The 20,690-nt window shown below is 37.0% G+C and overlaps 1 protein-coding gene across 1 annotated transcript in view; it reads left to right on the top strand.

The window, feature by feature from the left end:
* LOC149786015 (E3 ubiquitin-protein ligase rnf213-alpha-like) overlaps positions 1 to 20,690 on the top strand; it is a 431,187-nt gene that overhangs the window by 214,061 nt on the left and 196,436 nt on the right. Inside the window, exons 38-40 of the mRNA XM_089978093.1 lie at positions 698 to 818; positions 3,927 to 4,168; positions 4,449 to 4,531. Coding sequence (XP_089834219.1) covers positions 698 to 818; positions 3,927 to 4,168; positions 4,449 to 4,531 — 446 coding nt within the window. The remainder of the gene's footprint in view (positions 1 to 697; positions 819 to 3,926; positions 4,169 to 4,448; positions 4,532 to 20,690) is intronic.

A 20,690-nucleotide genomic window follows, 5' to 3' on the forward strand; every position in this document is an offset into this window, starting at 1 on the left:
GATCGATATAAATAATTATTAGATTTAAACTTCAAAGACATGACAAAACTTTTTGGCCAGAAATCCAGAGATTTTTATTTGGTATCTGGCTTTTATTGGAGATTTAGTAGGCTTGTAAAAAATTATAAGAAGAAAGTGCTAATATATCAGTTGTAACTATTTGTTATTTTAATTGTTAATAATCAAAAAATGGCCTTTTTTGTGTACAGAAAATCCAAAATCACCTCCAAACATATGTATGGGGTGTTAACTGTATGATGAGAATACATTAAACCAATCAAAAATTTATATCAAATTCAGTTCTCATCTTCCTTAGATAGACTTTGATGGAGTCATTGCCTCTCTTTAACTTTAAAAACTTTGCCCCTAATTTCTGTAACTTTTGAAGGTTCTAATGATTTGAAACCTGATTTGATAGTATGCTTTATATTAATCACCCCTAGGGTCAGATTTAATTTGTAATTGTGTTCTGGACAAATGTGATGGAGTTACGATCCCTGTTTAATTTGGAACTTTGCTCTTTAACTTAATGTTATTGGCAGGGGCATAAGTAGCATATGGACACATTTCTAGTTTGCATTAAATATCAGACAAGGGCTGTATTTTTGTAGTCTATTAAGTAGCTTTCTATGCCTGATAACATTTAAATGCAAATTTGATTCCATTATAATTATTTTATGCATTTTCAATGTGTCAGGTGTGACATTCCAGTGATTATCATGGGAGAGACAGGGTGTGGTAAAACCAGGCTAGTCAAGTTTATGTGTGCACTTCAGACCCCACCTGGAGCTGATGTGAAGAATATGGTACTCATGAAGGTGAGTAAAGCATTTCATTTAAGTGTGTTAACATTATGAGCTCAAGTTTCTGCATGTAATACAGACTCCATCTGGAGCTGGTGTGAAGAATATTGTGTCATGAAGGTAAATAAAGTACATTTATATGTGTCATGATGGACATTATGAGAAGTTTCCTTTATAAACTGAAATAAAAAGACAGTGCTATCTTGAGGATTTTTGTCTCTGTTTTCCTGCATGGTAGTTTTTGTTTTCCAGACAATAGATTGATGACTTTGTAATATGATACAACTTACTTTGATGATGTTATAATATTAAACACAAATTCTACTATCTTTTTCCTTTATTTACGTATGCCAAAAGAAAAACCATTATCTTTTTTGTTGAAAAAGTTAAGGACAAAAACATGATTTCCAACACAATTTTAAAATTATGGTGGGGTGGAGGTGGGACAAGATCTTCCACTATCTTTGCTTCTGGCATCAGCCAATTAATGATTTTAAAGTTTGCAATGTAGATGTGACAAAATCAAGATCTTTGTGGTCTGTATGCTTTAGACACCATTTATTTAAATGATGCCTTTTACAAATGAGAAAAGAACTATGTTGAAACAGCAATTTGTTAGTTTCTGAAGTTGAAGTTGTTAGAACTGTTCCACATAATCATCTTGCTGTTGATAAGATTTGACTATTTCATTGTAATCATTACAAATCAGCACTTGTACTTTAATTGACCAATGATAAAGTGGCATATAGTGTCAGCCTGTGATGCAAGTATTATTGCTGCATATTGTTATTACAATTCAAACTTCATGTTGATATATGAATGAGTTGGTTAATATTCAGCAGGGTGCAAACTTAATCATATTTGTGCATCTTTATCTTGTGGTCTCTGTCTCATCAGTCACAAATATAGACTATAAAATTAATGTCATTTACTAGATGGATGAGTAGCATATTAATTCAACCAGTCATAGTAGAGATTAAAATTCCAAATGATGGTTGTGCAGAAGGGTTAATGTTACATGAATTTAATAGCAATTTTCAGCATCTTAATTTAATGGTATTATGAATGAAAGTTCATATGTACTAGTTTTATAATTTGTATTCTTTGTTTTTAGTGACTGTACCTCCAGAAAAATAATAAATTTTACAATGGAACTTCTTGCCACAGACAGTATAAAACTTCTCTTTATCAAGCTTATTAATCAATGTTAACATGCATTTAATTAGTTTTATATAATATAAAATTAGACAATCTTGACTTTCATACATTTGTTTACAAAAGTTATCTAGTAAAACTTTGGTTGATGGCAACCATTACCAGTATTATAGGCACCATATGTTACTGCAGATTTTGATTTTGATTTTTCAAATACCAGGCACTGTTAAATTAAATTACCTTTTTGTTTCTAAGTGAAAACTATCATTTGTATTTTTGAGTGTGTGTGAAAATATGGCCAGAAATAAGACTACCAACAATGACTGTCTGAAAACTTGTAAAACATTAAGATAAAAAAATTAGTGGTATACAAAACATAGTGTCATGATGGTACAGTGGCAAATGAAGGAAGTCTGAATGATGTATTGGCATAAAGATAGAGCAACTTTAATTTTTACTAAATAATGAAAAAGTAGGTTGAAGCAGAAAGCCATTAATGGGAAGATAAAAGTTTATGGGTTACTTTCTTCTGCTAGGCAGTCTTTTAAACTATTGTATATTCCTTAGCTCTTGACTGGGATTTTTATCTCAATGCTAACATCATTTAATGCAAATCCCAGGTATGATAGAACATAATGGTGAGAAATATAATATAAATAGGCTGGCACCAGTGCAGAAAAAATCCAAGTCTTGGGATTAAATTATATGTATGTCTTTTGCTAAATTTATAGCAGAACCACACTGTAGACAGAATAAAACCTTTCAACTGGGATTTCCTTGTCACATTGCTTTCCAGCATAGATTCTATTAGGCTTCATTTGTCTTGCAATACTTCATTTCCTTCTCAACTAAATTACAGCAGTATATTATAATAATTTCTTATGCCTTTGTCAGGTATCCAATTGCACTAATGGCACCCTTGCTAAATTTTTTCATTGAACTAAAATTAAGAATGTTCAAGCCCACTAGAAAATTTAATAAAAGTGGCATATTTCTTTTAGAGATGAGTATTCTTATTAGTGTGGGAGTATTTCCAGGAAAGAATGTTATCATTTGCCAAAACCAATTGGAGAAATTTTGTGCAGCAATTAGACCAATGGTATATATATGCCTTTGACTATTCAGTTTCAGTTATTTTTAAGATTTATATCCATTTGTTCAGTCATCTTGTTATCATCTGAGGAGATTGACAAATTGTTCACATATGTCAATGAACCTTATACACTTATTAGACTTTGGTCTGCATGTGCCTTTTCTTAGTAGGAATTGTTCTGTTTTATTGTTTTGTTCTTGGAGCAACACTCCAAGACTGTTTATTTTATCCCTATCACACACTGTGTTTGTGTGTGTCTGTGTGTGTATGTGCATTTTGCTATCGGGAAAACATTTAGATTGAGTTTCTTAAAAGATGGTTTTTAAAATCTGGAGCAAAAGTAAAAAAGAACTCTTAATGATATCCCTATGAATCTTTTTGTACATATCAGATTTTTGGTGAGACTTATCACTTCTAAGTGTAACTTGTAAATATGAAATATTCAAGGAAACCCTCTGTGATGAAACAGACATTTTAGATAGGGTTAAGATAATAAAAATAGACAAGGAACTTCAGTTGCTGTGCCCTGTTAAATAAATAAAATAAATTATTGTTCTCAGTGAAACAGTTTCAGTTCTCCTTGTCTGTTTCATAACCAGTACATCACACTTTAGTCTGACTGACTACCAACTTTCCTGGGTTAGGCCATTAGATACATGAAAACTGTCCAATAAAAATAATACTTTCAGTGTTGCTCATTTTTTACCTGAGATAATAAAATTCCTGAGAATTGAATATATTTCCTCATTTAAATAAGATTATAGTGCTGAGAAATAATGAAAGTTCAAATTTATGAAAGAAATGTAAAATACTTTTTCTCAGTAATTTCTTTGCTGTTTCTAAGTTTTAAATGGTTTTACCATATATTTGTTCAGGTCCATGGAGGTATAACAAATGCAGACATCATCAAAAAAGTTCAGGAAGCTGAGAAACTTGCTCAGGAAAATGCTAAGAATTATGGTTTCCACATGTACACTGTGTTGTTCTTTGATGAAGCAAACACAACGGAGTCAATTGGACTTATCAAAGAAATTCTCTGTGACAAGTCCATGGAAGGAAGGCCACTAAAAAACTGTCCAAACTTGAAGATGGTTGCTGCTTGTAATCCATACAGAAAGTAAGTACATGAGATGGTTAAAGCAAACTTTTGATCACATACCAAAAATATTCCAAGACAGTGGTGGTGGGTGAGTCTCAAAAAGTGTTTTTATTTTAGGTCCCAAGTTAAGGGGGTTGTCAGTATCCCTGTCCCAAAAAGAGTGACATCATTCAGTTGACAAAAAGCTTTCTTTTCAAACGAAGAAGATGACTTGCTATTCAAATTTGAATAAAGATAATGATGAATTCATTTTTCTTTGAAGCATTTATCACTTTACCGCTTCATTCTTGTATTCTAGACATTCTGAAGAGCTCATTAGACACATGGAACAGGCTGGACTGGGATACCATGTGGATGCTGACAAAACTACAGATAGACTGGGTAACTACAAATGATTTCTACCTTTTTCCCTTATTTCAATTAGCTTTTATTTTGAGTTAAATTGATGTTTTGTGATAAATCCAAATTTTGGAATAATGTATATTGTGAATATTACTTACGTTGACCTACCTGTAAATGTTTTATAGCATCTGCTGCAACTATGATTAATTCCAGAATTTATTTACACTTTAAAGCACAAAATTTGAACTTGAATTAAAAAACCCAAATTGTAATGCAGTTTTTTTACACATATATGTCATTAGAATAAAACATTCAGAAAAAGGAATCCTCCAAGTTCCATGGTCCTAGCTTTATTGAAAGCAATGTTACAGACATTGAACCATTCAAGTTTTATACCTAGAAATGTTACAAAAACACATGGCCATATACATAAATATGTTTCAAAAATACATGGCCATAAACCTTATGAATTGCAAATAGTAGGCTCATAGACTCCAGACAACATCAATGTTAACCATAACTTAAGAATGTTTTCATTTCACTTGTGCAATATATAACAACCAATTAGTTCTAAATATTGGTTGTGGTGGAGTTCAGATTCATATTGGGGGTTGTTGTAGATCATTCCCTGTTAATGATCATTTCATAATAAAATTAAAGTTAATGTGTACCAGTTGTTAATTTAGTTATTTATCCCTAGGAGTCTGTTTATTTTGTAGGGATTCAGATTAAAAATATATAAACATTTCAGTGCTCAAAGGAAAATATTTTAGACAGAAGTCCAAGGGCTGGTGACTTTAAAAAGATCACAGGCCCTGACTCAGATTTCACAAGCCTTGACTCCAGTTTTCATGTGCCAAAAACACTGAACCTTTATTAAATATTATTTGTCATGCAACTTTGCTATACTTCAGATATGAAAAAATAAAAACATACTTAAATTAAATTGACTGGTGTTTATTTGGATCTCAAAATATTTCACATAAACCAATGTTTTCCTTCAGGTCCTGAGGACAGGCAATGTCTGATTGCTTTATCAATGTCCTTATTCAGTGAATCAATGCTGTTTATGTTCATTGCATCTGAAGTGTGCCTTGATTTACACAGTTTCTCTTTATACATTTGATGTTGTTCATAGGTGTCACTTAATAAGTTTAACCAGTGTTGCATTACACTAGTGTAAGCATGAACAAGGGAGAGCTCAATTATTATTGATTAAACTTTAGATGGGAAGTTCTTACACAATGCAGTAGCAATTAAACAAGACCATTAAAAATAAAAATACTAAAGGTTTTTTGCCTAAATCAATTTTAGTCAGTCTTTCCTTTTCATCTAAACTTCACCAAAGGACAGCCAATTTTTAATCAAAGACTCGAAAGCTATCATAACCATGTTTGATCCCTTTATTACTTATAATACCTTAAAAAAACATCCTACATTTGGTCAAATTCTATATTACAACAACAAAATAATCAGTTTATAGTCTGTGTATACATTCTAGATTTAATTCCATCATGTTACCATGCATCATTGCACCTGTTGCTATGATTGCTGGAACCTTTCTGGTACCGACTAAACTGGTTCTAACTGGTTTCCGAACTGCACATAAATATCCAAACCTGCTTTATATCCTAACTCCAGTAGAATTGCATGTATGTTAGCTATCACTAATTATAGGTAATTCAGGCAGTCTGTTCCCCATTCATTGGTCACATGCTTCACTTAGCACACAAAGTTGACAGCTTTCAATAGCAGTAAGGTAAGTAGCAAATATTCATGAAGGTAGCGTCGCACATGGTGCTAAATATTAATAATTTACTGGTTTTTCAACATTTTGAAAATAAATTTCTGCATTCATCAGTGTGATCAAAGTTTTCTCAAGCACAGTCTATTGGTTATTTTTGGACAAGCCTGACAGACATCTCAGGAGAGGCCTGATCTGACATTAGAGGTGCTTTGGGCATCAGGCTATCATATTTTTTTTAATACTGCATTAAGTATTTGATTACCTGACTCAAATAAACATGTACAAAAATGATGCAAAATGAAACAAGTATTGATGAAAACTATCACCACAGGTAAACTCTATCATTTTTATGGTTGTAACTCTGGTGAATTCACATTGCCATTCAGTAATTATAACTTTTATTGTTCAGTTTGTAATGGAAACCTGTCTACCCATACAAAATTTTCCAGGCGGACTTAAGGAGGATATCAGACAGCTTTTTTAAGCGCTTTCTGCCTAGACCATAATTGCTCATATTAAGGGAGCTTAGGTGAATTTCAAGCAGAATTCAGGTGGATTCATGGCAGAACTTTAGGCAAAATATGTAAATTAGTTGTTTTTATATTCCACTTTCTGCCTGAAATAAAAATCCACCTGAAATCCTGTAAAAAAATTTCCAGGCAGACTTTAGGCAGATTTCAGATGGGTTTCTTAAGTGTTTTCTGCCTAAAAATAAACTTAAAGAAGCTTAAGTGAATTTCAAGTGGACTTTAGGTGGATTGCTGGGGAATTTTAGGCTAAATATGCAGATTAGTTGTCCTAAGATTCTGCTTAAACAAAAAAAGCCATCTAAGATTTCTGCCAGAAATAAAATTCTACCAAAAAAAAAACCGCCTGAAATTTCCACCTGAAATAAAAATCTGCCTAAAATGTCTACATAAATATTATCCAATAAAAAGTCTGCTTCAGATTTTGTATTAAACTGCCTAATGATTTTTAGACATTATTGGGAATCAATGATAAATATTCACAATAATTTTTAAAATTGATCATAAATTTTATTTTGACAGACATTATCAAATAGGATTTAGGTTTTTCTTGTTCTCATTTTCTTTTTTATGCAAAACCTAATCCGTGATGGCATTATTTAAGTCTTTTTTATTTCACTGACAGTTTGGTGAGATTTCACAAATATTTTGACCAAAACTCTCATCGAAATTTTGGTGAGATGTAATTAAAATTTCACTGAAATATTTGTGAGGTTTCAAAAAAAAATTTGGCCAAATGTTCACTTAAGTTCTGACGAGATCTCTAACATTTCATTGAAAGTTTTTTGAGAGTTTACTAAAACTCTGGTGAGATTTCACTAAAATTTGATCATTATATAGTATTTTACTGAAGTTTAAGTAATTTTTTAGACATTTCAAAAGGTTTCAAATAATGGATATGATTTAACAGGACTTTATTAACCAAGGTGATATTTCAGTGTACATGAAACATAATTATACAGATGTTGGAAATATATGACATCCAAGACAAGAGATATGGGAGTTAATAATAATAATAATAATAATAATAATAATAATAATGATAATAATAATAATAAAAAAAATAATAATAATAATAATAATAATAAAGACTTTATTTAGAGAAGGTAACTCAATTAGTTACAGAACTAATCTACCTTGAGGCTTTCTATCTGTTATGTACAATGATGTGAAGAATCTGGCTTGACACTAAATAATTAAGTGATTTTAAAAATCAAAGTATCAAACCTGGAACATATGCACAGGCATCTTTGAACAGATGAACATATATAAAATAAAAAATATTATCCTGCATTGAAAAATTCAACTGTGATAATGATGCAGAAATACAGAAAAGCATCCATTTGAAACATTGACTATGAAAAGAAGAAATGGTGGGAGTCTGCCTTATGTCACTGTTGTACTGCGGACTAGATTTTTGATTAATGTACAAACTATGATGCTGTTGTCTCTTGAATCAGTCTTTGTTCCAAAAGCAGCCGTGACAAAAGTTTATCATCATATAATTACTCTTATTTTACACTGAATATTTTGATAATAAGAACAATAATACCACTCACGATATTGAAGAATGATTCTACTTAATTTGTGGGCCAAGAAAACTCCACAAAGATATAACTATCTTTGATAGACATGGGTATCTGGCATCAATATTAACAATTCCCACCAGTGATCTATACCTTGTTCCTCCTTAAATTCTGGAATTTAATCAGTTTGGAGTTAAATAACTTCGAAATCATCCTGGTTCAATTCCTTGTCATATTTAGTACTACTGTAAAGTTCTTTATGGCACAAAAAGCAAAATGCTAGTCCTGGCATTCAGTTTTCATATAGATTGACCAATTAATTTTCCATTGACTTTGCATTCAAGCTACTCTCATTGCCGCACATTTTTCAAATGGTTATTCAAACTCCTATCCCACTCGAAAATTCAAATTGCCATGTTTAGCAAGCATGCTCATCCCCATCAGTTTCCATTACACAATGATTCATTGGGCAAGTACAAACTTTTGACCAGACAGAAAGCTCTTTACAGCAGTCATCTGTTAAATAACATATGGAACAAATACTTAGTAGAAAGCTAGTTGTGTAATGGGACCAGATAGAGCATTGTGAAAAAAAAAGACAGTTTCGGAGAAGATATAAAAAAAGGGTCCATATCAAGGAAAATCAGATTCAGGTCAGGAGAAAAGCGAAATTTTGCTTTACAGTGGAAAACAAGAAAACAATCTTGTTTGAGGGCAGTTAAATCTAATTAAAGTTAAACAAAAATACAACAACAACAAAAACAACAACAAAAATTGGAAAAAGAAATATAAGAAGGAAAGATGTGGAAAGAAGTTATTGTTCCCAAAATGAACAATAAAATTACAGCTATCAGAAAAAGGAAATATAAATGTTGCTGAAAATCATTCTAATTGTACAAGAAACAAAAAATAAATTTTATATATATCTTATTTATATTTTTATTGAAATGTCAGTGATATTACAATCACAAAATATTACTATATTTTCAGAATTTTCCGCAAACTCTCAGTGAAATTTCAATCGCAAATTCTTACTGATATTATCAGAAATGTTGGCAGAGTCAGTGAAATTTCAATGGCAAAATCTCACTGATATTTTTAGAAATTTTGGTAAAATTTCCTAAAATACCATAATTTTAGTGAAAAAAGGACATTTGAGTGAATGTCCAAAAAATTTCACTGTGATATCACTTAAATTTCAGTCACATTTTCACCAGGATATGATTTTTGTAGAGCATATTTTAATAGGAAGCATAACTATTAGATGGATTCAGTCTGTCACCTTAGCCATAATCCCAGTCCACCTAAAGTCCATCTGAAATTTGACGTTTTTAGCCAGAATACACCCTGAATCCACCTAAAATCCAGGCAGAATCTGCCTACAAATTTCATACGTGTTCAAGTGTTCGTAATGCTGAAAGCAAATCATTTTGCAAACTCTTAGTGAAAAACAGATAGTGTTTAGAAGAAGATGTATCAGTGCTGGACAATAAGTGCCCCATATTTTATCATAGTTGCATTTTGGAGATATCATGTTTAGGGAAATAACAAAAAAGTCTTGGAAGTTTGGAATCCAAAGTTATTTTTTCTTGTGTGACATGTCATGCAAGAATAATCATGCCTTATCTTGGTTAGGATTGCAGTGAGGTTGTAAGTGCTAGAAGAGGCTTACTGTTCAGTTATTGTGTTTCTTACTTGAATTAAAGCATGTAAGTTCTCCTGATTTGCATATTTTCATAAAATCAATTATCTTGAACATTTATGGTTATTTGTATTGCACAGTCTGATTTTTATAATAATAGATGAAGAAGAAGTTTCTTGCTCTACATGCTGCATACCCATAAACATGAACCTCCCCATGTTGAGAGCGTTTTTCTCCAGAGTTTAGGGAGCAGCAGGGGGGGCGAATCGGACATTTTGTCCAATCGTTATTTTGCTTAATTATTACTTTCTGCACTCAACGATCTAGTGTCGTCAGCGCCTGGTAAAAAAAAAACGACGACGTCGTTGGGGGATCGTCGCGTCGTCATTTGGTTTAATTAACACCTTCTGCGCGCCGATCCCCAGCGTCGTCAGCGTCCGGTAAGCACGTCGACGACCGCGTCGATGTCATCGCCCCCCCTGCTGCTAAGTAGTTATTTACAATGAAAATTATTTACAACTAACCGAATATTTGGTCAAGTCCGATACGATATCGTGTCCGAGGATCATGTAAATTTATCGTTACGAATCCATGTGGGGTCGACTGAGCATGACTAAAAAAGTTTCGAAAAACATTAAAGTCCATGTCACCGCCGCACCATGTCTGCCAAATATTTCGTAGCGTGTGTGTATCAACGCCGTTGAACACAGCAAGAATATTACAGTTGTCTCTAATTACTTTTGGAATCTGAGTGTATCGTTGTGTGACATATATCACGTCAGTGTTTTTATGCCTGCCTCTGGAAAATATCCTAGCTGGGTTTTTTTGATTGTCTAACATAACATCATCGTACACGACTAGATTGTTAACGTCGCCATCAATATCATCAATACCCGGTGCATCACTGATATCCGTAATAAACTCAATAACATTTTTTTTAGCGATCGCTGATGCATTCTCGTTGAAATCTTTCAACACCTCGTAGCATCGTTGATCATCTACGCTAGGAGCAACCAAATACAACTTATCCCACTTCATCCATCTCATTATTAAATTGAGTAACAATTGCGTCTTGCCGGATCCAGATGGTCCGATGATAATCATCCGGATCGAGTTTGGTAACGCTGCAACATGCTTAACTGGTTCTCTTGTTTTAGTCGCCGAAAAATCAATTATATTCATATCTCTATACATAAATTATGGATCTATATTGTGTGAAGTGCAGAGTGCGTACTGGCACAAATGATATGACAACCGTTACGACAAGAAATAACAGATCGGCGCTTACTGGTAAGTGCGTACAATGCGGTACAAAGAAATTTAGATTTATTTCTATTAGACCCGGAGATGTTTTAAAAAAAAGCGAGGAGGTGACATCGCAGCCAAATTGGCAAAACTCCCCGGAACACCGTGGGCAAAGTATCCAGGAGAAAAACACCTCCCAGGATATAACTACTGTGGCCCTGGAACACGATTAGATATTAGACTCGATGATCAAAATCAGCCCAAACCCGGTGAGTATCCAATAAACGCTATCGATAAGGCGTGTCATGCTCATGATGTTGCTTACAAAAGTAGCGATCTGCAACAGCGTCATATCGCGGATGTAAAATTAATTCACGCGCTAAATGCTATTCCTGATAAATCCGTCAAAGAAAAATTAGCCTCATGGTTGGTAAAATCGGCTATGAAAGGTAAATTAATGATTGGAAGCGGAGCTTCTGGCGCTGGTAATTGAAAACGATAGCGTTTATAATAACAACATGAAATCCATCTATTATTCTCCGAGAGGATACTGGAAGGGGAAGGCCGCAATTGGTAAGCTTGCAAGCGCTGCAAAGGTAACAAAGGCCACTGCGGCTAATTGGTTATCCAAACAGGCTATATGGCAAATCTATCTACCACCGCCTAAACAAATCAACTTCTCGCGCTTTGATGTCAGCGTACCTAATGAAGTTCATCAGGCTGATATACTATTTCTGCCGCATGACAACGGTTACAAATACGCGCTAACCGTAGTTGATGTTGCGAGTCGATACAAACAAGCGGAGCCGTTAAAAACAAAGTCGGCAACTGAAGTAGCCGATGCGTTTGAGCGGATTTATCGAAGAGGCCCTCTGCGCTGGCCAAATCTATTACAAGTTGATCCTGGTAGTGAATTTCGCGGCGCTGTTTTATCAACGCTGAAACATCATAGCGTCGCGATACGACGAGGTCATACTGCGCTACATCGTGATCAGGCAATTGTTGAACGATTCAATCGGACTCTCGCTGAACGGTTATTTGGATATCAATACGCGAAGGAATTCATCCAAGAAAAACGATCTCGTGAATGGGTTAAAAGGTTGCCAGGTGTAATTGCAGCGTTAAATAACGAGATTACCCGAGCAATCAACATGAAGCCCAGCGACGCGATTAAATACGAGTACATACCCGGAAGATCAAAAATAGATAACGTTTCCAAGCCGATTCTTGGCGATGTCACTGTTAGATATCTATATGAACCAGGAGAGCTTGAAGGCGGTAAAAAAAGAGCTACTGATCCTATTTGGAGTGTTACCACACATAACATATCAACGATAACACGATCAACTGGTAGACCACCGATCTACAGATTGGATTCAACTGCTCCTCAGCGCGGATTTACACGCGAGCAACTACAAGTGATACCTAACGATACTCAATTGCCCCCACGTGGTCTTAACTAGCGCCGTTGCGTCTATTGCACTCAAGACAGGTCAACCTCACATTGTTTTTGACATGACCGAGACTGTTATCGATCCTATCCACGGTAAATTGGCGAGTGTCTTTATCCGAATAACGCCAACTCATTATACAATTGCAACTCGCGCAGTGATTATTCTGTTGTTGTCGTAGCGAGATTATTAATTCGGCATCAATATCAAAACGCCGCTGTTTTTTTTTATCCTGTTGGCGGTAACCCGAGAGTTTTCTATCAATGACGCTTGCATCGATGGTGACTTTGTCGCCGGCTTCGTCGTTGGTGACTCCGTCACCGGCTCCGTCAACAACAATTCTTCGAAGCTGATTTATCCTTCGTACTCTGGACACTGCAAGATAGACTAGATTTGACCATTCGATGCGATTATCAACTATCCAAACAATTGTGTCCGTGATGGTTAGTCCCTGCGAGGAATGTATTGTTGTTGCATATCCTAGCGTCCACGGGGATTTATCAGCACGTAGCGCGTCCTCGACGACGCTGATATCAACGAGCACAATATCATTCAGCACGAGAATTTGTTTTTCTGTCCCCGACGCTGTCGGGGCTGGAATTTCAACTTCAATGTTCTGCCGCCGTGTGTCCGCGGGTCTATAACACAACGGCACTGGACGCGTTGGAAACTTTTCCTTATGCAACGTAAACAACTTCCGCTGAAGTGTGTCTCTGACTATCTTTCTACTCGCTACAATCAAATCGTTTGGTCTCCATGTTTCCCAGAATTCATTCAACGGCGTTTCCGGAATCACCTCGCGGATTATTTCACACTGAACTCTATCCGGCTGTAATCTGATTAGTTTTTTAACCTCGCGCAGTTGTTCATCAAGTGCTCGGTAATCAGTATCGGTTTCTTCATAATAATCTACGAACCCGCTCAACCACTCATGTGGACCCTCGCCGACAAATGGTGGTGGTTGGCCATGGTCCCCACACATGATTACCGCTGTATTCGCGCGCAGCAACCACTCAAGAAACATTTGTAAAGTATCTAACGAAACAGTACATATCTCATCCCAGATGATAATGTCGGGAATAAATTTTTCACCCATTCGATCAGGAGTCCACTCACCGCCGCTGTATCGAAAAAAGCTGTGATAAGTAACGGCGTCAACATTTCGTTGTTTTATCTCTCGCGCTAGTCTATGGGTCGGTGTAAGCACGATTATACTTGCCCGCGTTCGAAATAATTCAATTGCCCGAGTCGTCTTTCCTGACCCGCCACAGCCGCTTAAATAAACCGTCTTGTGTCTACAAATTGGATCAGAACACGGTGGTGCATTAGACCATTCTGACAATTTATCACCGCGTAAGTAGTTGTTCTCAACGGTGACATCTGCTGACGGGGAATAATCGCGTCGTATTTCATTTTTAATTCTCCATGTACCCCAACTCTCGTCCGGACTAGTAAACTCGGCTACGTTTCCCTTATACGCTACGTCAACATAAAACGAATCAACGGCTACTCTAACCGCGGTATCGGGAAATCTATTTATCATCGAGAATAAATTGATAGCGGCATAACCCAGCATAGACGCCCTCAAATGTGGATACGCCGGGCTGTCTCCATCGCTGTAGGTAACAACTGTACCCAACCTCGTTCCATTGGACAAGAAAGCTGTTTTGCAGTTCACGTATCTATTTTTTGCCACTGCGTCCTTGATTACGAAATCATATTCTGCGTCATCTATAATCAGCCGTGAGCAATATCGTTTGTAGTCGCAGTTTCTTCCACCTTGTGTGAACTTACCAATTATTCTTCTACCGAGATCTTTTGCCTCGCGGTTTCGTTGGTTAAATATCCTCCTGGACCATTCGATGATATATTCCTCGTCGGCATCAATGTTTTTTCTGGACTCGTCAATTATGCTATCTAGACGCTCCGGTTCTGGTAACCAGACTTCAGTCTGTGCCCGGTATGATATAATCGCGTCACTGACAATCAACGAAACTAGCATGCTACAATCAATCATATACCGTAGCAGCGCTATTGGCAGCCACTTCTTTTCAGCCATGTGTCTACCGATCCAAATATAGCAACAGCGATGGAGTCCTGCCGCGAATTCAAATGATACTATGCGAGCGAATCCGGTTAAATCAAAATCAGGCAGTGGTCCATTAATAGCAACACGAGTCATTTCATGTCTGGGGTGTTCAAATCGTTTGAAATACTCAGCGGCGGATCCATACCCGAGAAAACTCGCTGGATAACAGGCAACCATATCAACCGAGATCATAGCGTCGCGGTTGTATTCAGTGTTCCATAGTCCACCGTGATAGTATTCCAAACAACTGGATTGTACATCCGGTAGAAATTCCCTGCGCGTTGGTCTCCACGCATTTTTCCTTGCTGCAACATGAGCTACAACCGATGGAATCGTAAAACAATTTGTTAGCAGTTGTTCATCATGCTCTTCAAATTCCATGGCGGTTTTTTTCATCCTGTTGTGAATTGCTTCAGTGCGATATAATTCGCCGTTTGGTCTTACAAACTGATCAAAGGTATCCGCATCGTTTTCAGCGCTGCGAAGTAACCACACTGATACAGGGTCGTTTTTACACAAGTAGGCAATAGCATCAAATAGTTTCCTCTCCGCGAGAAAACCATCCCTGGAGAATTGTTCTCCCAGGAATTCTTCGGGGATATACTTTACTGTTCTATCCCGTGGAAATATTGTGATCGCGGGCGTCCATGCGTGTTCGTTATGATCAATAATTTTGATTGGGGCTCCCTTCGATTTATACTTCGATTCGTATAATACTTCACCGGTTATCGTTGTAACGGTTATTGGAAATCTCAGCGATGTTTCTAATCTCGCTATGTCGCTGATGGTTGCTCCACGCTCTTTTACGGTTAGTTCCCACTGGTTGATTTTGCTACGTCGTAAATCAGTCAATTTGTTTCCTCGACATGCATTTGTAAAATGCTCTATTATTCGTTCTGCTACACAATTTATCCCCGTTGACTGTTTCATCGGTTTCAGTTTTCCGATATCAGGTTTCTTATTTAACGGGTATATTCCATAAACAACTGCTGTTTCAGGATACGCTCGTTCATAGTATGGTCTGTCAATTCCGGTTAACAACCCCGGCTTGGAGTCGCGGCTGACAATGACTGTTTTCTTGTCGCTGAGAACTGGTTCAAATTTATCACGTATGATCCAATCGCCTGATTCCACCCGGACAATGAATTTTACTCTGAAGAAATATCTTTTACCGTCAAGTTGTGATATTATCATTGCTGCGCGGTTGTCGTTCATGGTAGCATCAACAACACCATCAATTCGAAATGTTGACCAACTATGAGATGCACCATCACGCTTGAATTCATTAATACAATCGCGTATTTTATTCAACAGGGTTCTATCGTTTATTAACGCTTTTGGTGTGTCCTTGAGGACTCTATCGAGATTGAATTTAATATTTTTCCAGGGCTTAATTGCTGCTAATCTCTCGAACTCATCCATATAATTAAAACAAGTATTTAAATGAAAGAATATAGTATAATGAATCACTGCAAATGGTTGATGATTGGGTCGACAACCCCGTGCAATAAATCATGTAGAGGTGAATTCTGCGGATATCATTTACAAAGCGTTCGTAATGGTTCTCTTGGCCCCCTACCGTGCTTGGTTTGCCACGTTGGTGTAAGAGGAAAATCCCAGTTGTGTATTAATTGTGGCGGAAAGCGATACAGGGAACTAAAACGCTATTATGACAAACGAATTAAAAACGCCGTCATTGACCCCACCGCTGACTCCGTCATCAAAACCCCCCAAGACTACGTTGAAAGATTCATAATTAAACCAAATAATAAATTAGACAAGTAGTATTATTATACAAATGGACCAAGAATTTCAGCCGCACCCCCTGCTCGTCAATTACGAGGCATCTCGCGACGGTATTGTTAGAAACCGCAGACTGAAGAAGCCGGTTGGATGGAAAAACAATCACGGGTATTTAATGTTTACTGCTGGAGGGAAAAAATATCTCTGTCACAGAATCATCTATGAATGTTTCCACGGATTGATCAAAGATAGTCTCGTTATTGATCACATTGATTCTAATTATCAAAATAACAGACTGTGTAATCTGCAAGCCATCTCTCAGAGTGAAAATAGTAAAAAAGGCCAAACTGGTAAATACTCAAAGAAAGCAAAACCCGTAAAGTCATTTGATACAACAACTTACGAGGAAAAAATATTTCACTCCATGAATGAGGCAGGAAAATATTTTGATATTTGTATCGCCTCAATACAATTTGTTGCAGAACGAATATATCAAACAGCGATCTCAAAAAAGACGGGTCATAGAATTCGATTTTCATATATAACATCAAAGGGAGATAACTCGTTTTGTGATAGCGTCGCATGACAAGAGTTATGTCCCTTGAAGTCCAATTAATGTTGCGATTAATTAATCATTTTACGATGAAAACTAATGAAATACACGCTATTATCTAACAGCTGTATTCTTTTTTTTAATGTTTTATTCAAATATTTGGTTTCATTTAAATGCCGTGAAACACCATTAATAAGTATTTAAGGGTTTAACGATTCAAGGGAATTCAAATTAACACACACCTTGTGACTGACGCCGCTGTATTAGTCACTTTATATACAAGATGACTCGTTATAAGCCTGGGGCTTTCGAAAGCCAATTCAACTAATCAAAACTAATCCACGCTCTTGACCCGGGCGTGTGGTTGTCTTTTGTTCACAATCATGCAACCGGGTTAATTTAATTGGGTTGCTTTTGATTGGTTGAATTGGCCGTAGAGTTCCGCCCCGCCGTTTTATGTTTGTGCTGTCTTGTGCCGTCCCATCATCCATCAATCATTTCATTGTAAATATATTCATCCTTAATTAAGTACATGTAGTGATGTCCCCCAAGCATATCTTCTGGGCGGTCTACGATGACGTTTGTCACCCTAGGCCTCCCTTTCGGAGATGTATGCTTTGGGGTTCCAAGATGTGAATGTCCTTAATTAAGTATATGTATATGCCTGTAATCTGCCACAACACTCGAGTGGAGATCTACGGCATTGTACTGTCCATGTATGCCTGCAATCTGCCACAACACTCGAGTGGAGATCTACGGCATTGTACTGTCCATGTATGCCTGCAATCTGCCACAACACTCGAGTGGAGATCTACGGCATTGTACTGTCCATACAAAAAACGGGGTCAAAAAATGACCCCAATAATTTTATTAAAATTTTTGATATTAGAAATAAGATGTTTTATAAGAATAATGAATATCGAAGACATTAATAATATATTAGCCGAGATTTCAAAATTAAAAAATCAAGGAATTGAATTATCTGATGGTCTCGACAGTGAAAAAATATTATCCGATTATGAGATTATTAACGAACAGTCGAAACGGGGGCGTTTTACCCTGGCCCGCGAGTATTTTTTTATAAAACGATTACAACATACGATTAATGAAAACTTGTACCACAATGACGCAAATGCATTCATTGGACTATTCACTGCCGTTGAAATAATACGAAAAAAACTCGGACGTGTTTATGAACGACGCCGGGAGATTTCTAGTAAGATCAAAAACATTAGAAGGATTATAGACGAAAACTCCGTGGAGTCCCCGATGGTACACTCGGCGGAAAATTAGAAAATTGCGGATCAATTTACAATAATGGTAGGTGAATCACTTACTACTCGGCTAGCCAGAGAGCGACTAGCAGCGCTTAGAAAGTTTATACCGTTACGAGACAGAGTGAGAGAGAAACTTCAAACGCGACAACAAATGCAAACTGATTTTGCTGTTGGAAGTGAACAGTTATTTGCCCCGGTAACTAAAGCGACTAAGGATGTTACGGCGGCAACTGTACCCGTTCTTGGTGCGCTTGAAAAGATAGCGGCAGAGACAAAACAAACAAAAAAGTCTTTAGAAACACTCCCTGCGAAAATAGCGGCTGCTACAACACGGAGGCCACCACCACTCGCTATAACCGAACCACAAGAACCCTATGTTACAATGGCCGACGAGGAAGAACTAGGCGCCACCGCAAGAGAACCAGAAGAAGAAATACCAGAAGAAGAAATACCAGAAGAAGAAATACCGGAAGAAAAAGAGGAGAATATACCCCGTATTGTACTCAAGAAGAGCACAATAGATGAAATTAGAGGCTTCAGCCATGAAGAATTAATTAATTTTACTGCCAACAATTTTGCTAAGAAAACACGAGATAAGAAGCATATCAATAGCGGTTACGAGAAAAATATAAAGTCGTTAAAGGATTGGACAAGAATGGTGTATTTAGCGAGTAAATATAAAGATGCATTACCACTGCGTGATAATAAATATATAATATTCCACAATAAAGTAAAAAGTATAAAACCAAAAAAAGGAAAAGGATACTCTGTTGGTAAAGAATCCTACGGCGTTACCTGTCCTGGTAGTGTTCTCAGTGATATATCACGGCTAGAGGTACTAATTGGAGGAAAACGAGCCGGAAATAACTCTACGGAAATAATCAATGAGGCTGCTGATATTTGCAAGCGGTTATTTGCAGGCGGTATTATGGACATTAATGCATATCGAACGCTCATAGACGAACTCGTGGATGATTAATTGGAAAACTGGTGTTTTTAATAAAGATGATCATACACTACAACCATGATAAACCAGTACTCGTCTACGTGGTAAACTCGCGATTGCCTGTTTACCGCGCGTACTATGGAGATGGTCTCGGTAGCACCATTGCGGGGTTATTTACAAGAATGGCTCCAAAAGTAGCGCCGTTAGCCAAACAATTAGGAATGAAGGCTATTGATGTTATTCGTGATAAGGGTATTAGTGCTATTGGAGACGTTGCCGGAAAGGCGCTTTCTGCAGCAAAGGACAAACTAATGTCATTGGTAAAATCCAGGAGAAAAAAACAGATGCCATCAACGACAGTGATGCCTGCGAATGTCAGTAAAGTAATAAATAACGCCGTGGAAGAAAAATTAGAGTTGTTGGTGACTTCGCCATCCGCCGATGCGGCAACCAACGCGCTCATGAACGCGATAGCGGGAAGTGGTCTACGACGAAAAAATCGCAATTGAAAACATCAACATGATAAATAATAAAATGTTTGCGCGAACCGCTGATCCCGCGTTTGATATGGACGCCCCAGTGCGCAGGGATGATTCTGTCCGTGATTATCAATATTATTCTTATTATGCAACGCAACCGAATCTACGATCGCGAATTGAACTTCAAGTCCAAGATACCAGTAGATACTTTCTACCATGTGAAGCGTTTATCGAAATTGAGGGGGAACTCGTGACAAATGCTGCCGATAATGCACCATACGACAACAACCCGGTTATCCGAGTTGGTTTTGTCAACAACGGCGTAATGGCGTTATTTGAGAGCGCAAAATATCTCATTGACGGGCGAGAAATTGAATCAATAGAACGCGATGTTGATGTTGCAACGACGATAATCGGGCTAGCGAGATACTCAGATGATTATACAAGGTCGGCTGGTCCGTCTATGATGTTTGCGAAGGATACTATCGATAACGCTGAACACAATCAGTTTTCTAGGGTAAAGGCAACACATGCCACCGCGGTTGATCCAGCACCGGCCGGGTATGTAAGACCAGCTGGGAACTTCGATGTCATAAATGTTATTACTAATTACAATCTAGGGTTTGCAACACGAGTAGGGATGTTGCAAGGACAACGCCGACAGTTTTCATGCGCGATTCCACTGCATCATATATTCGGATTCTGCAGAAACGTCAGAAAAGTCATCTATGGGGCTAAGCATACAGTAGTACTCGTGCGAAAGGGTAATGATAATGATGCAATCTGGCATGATGCTGGTGTTGCCGACGGTAAGGTCAATATAAAGAATATAGTATTGTGGATGCCAGTAATGACCCCATCAATCACCGCAGAACAGCGATTACTCTCATTCATGGAGACAGGTGGTAAATCACTGTTGAGTTGGCTCACAGTAACCACTGATGCTAAAGAGGATAATATGGATGGTATATTT

The sequence above is a fragment of the Sinohyriopsis cumingii genome, chromosome 12 (assembly GCF_028554795.1).
Source record: "Sinohyriopsis cumingii isolate HCF-2022 chromosome 12, ASM2855479v2, whole genome shotgun sequence".
Classification (NCBI taxonomy): Eukaryota; Metazoa; Mollusca; class Bivalvia; order Unionida; family Unionidae; genus Sinohyriopsis; species Sinohyriopsis cumingii.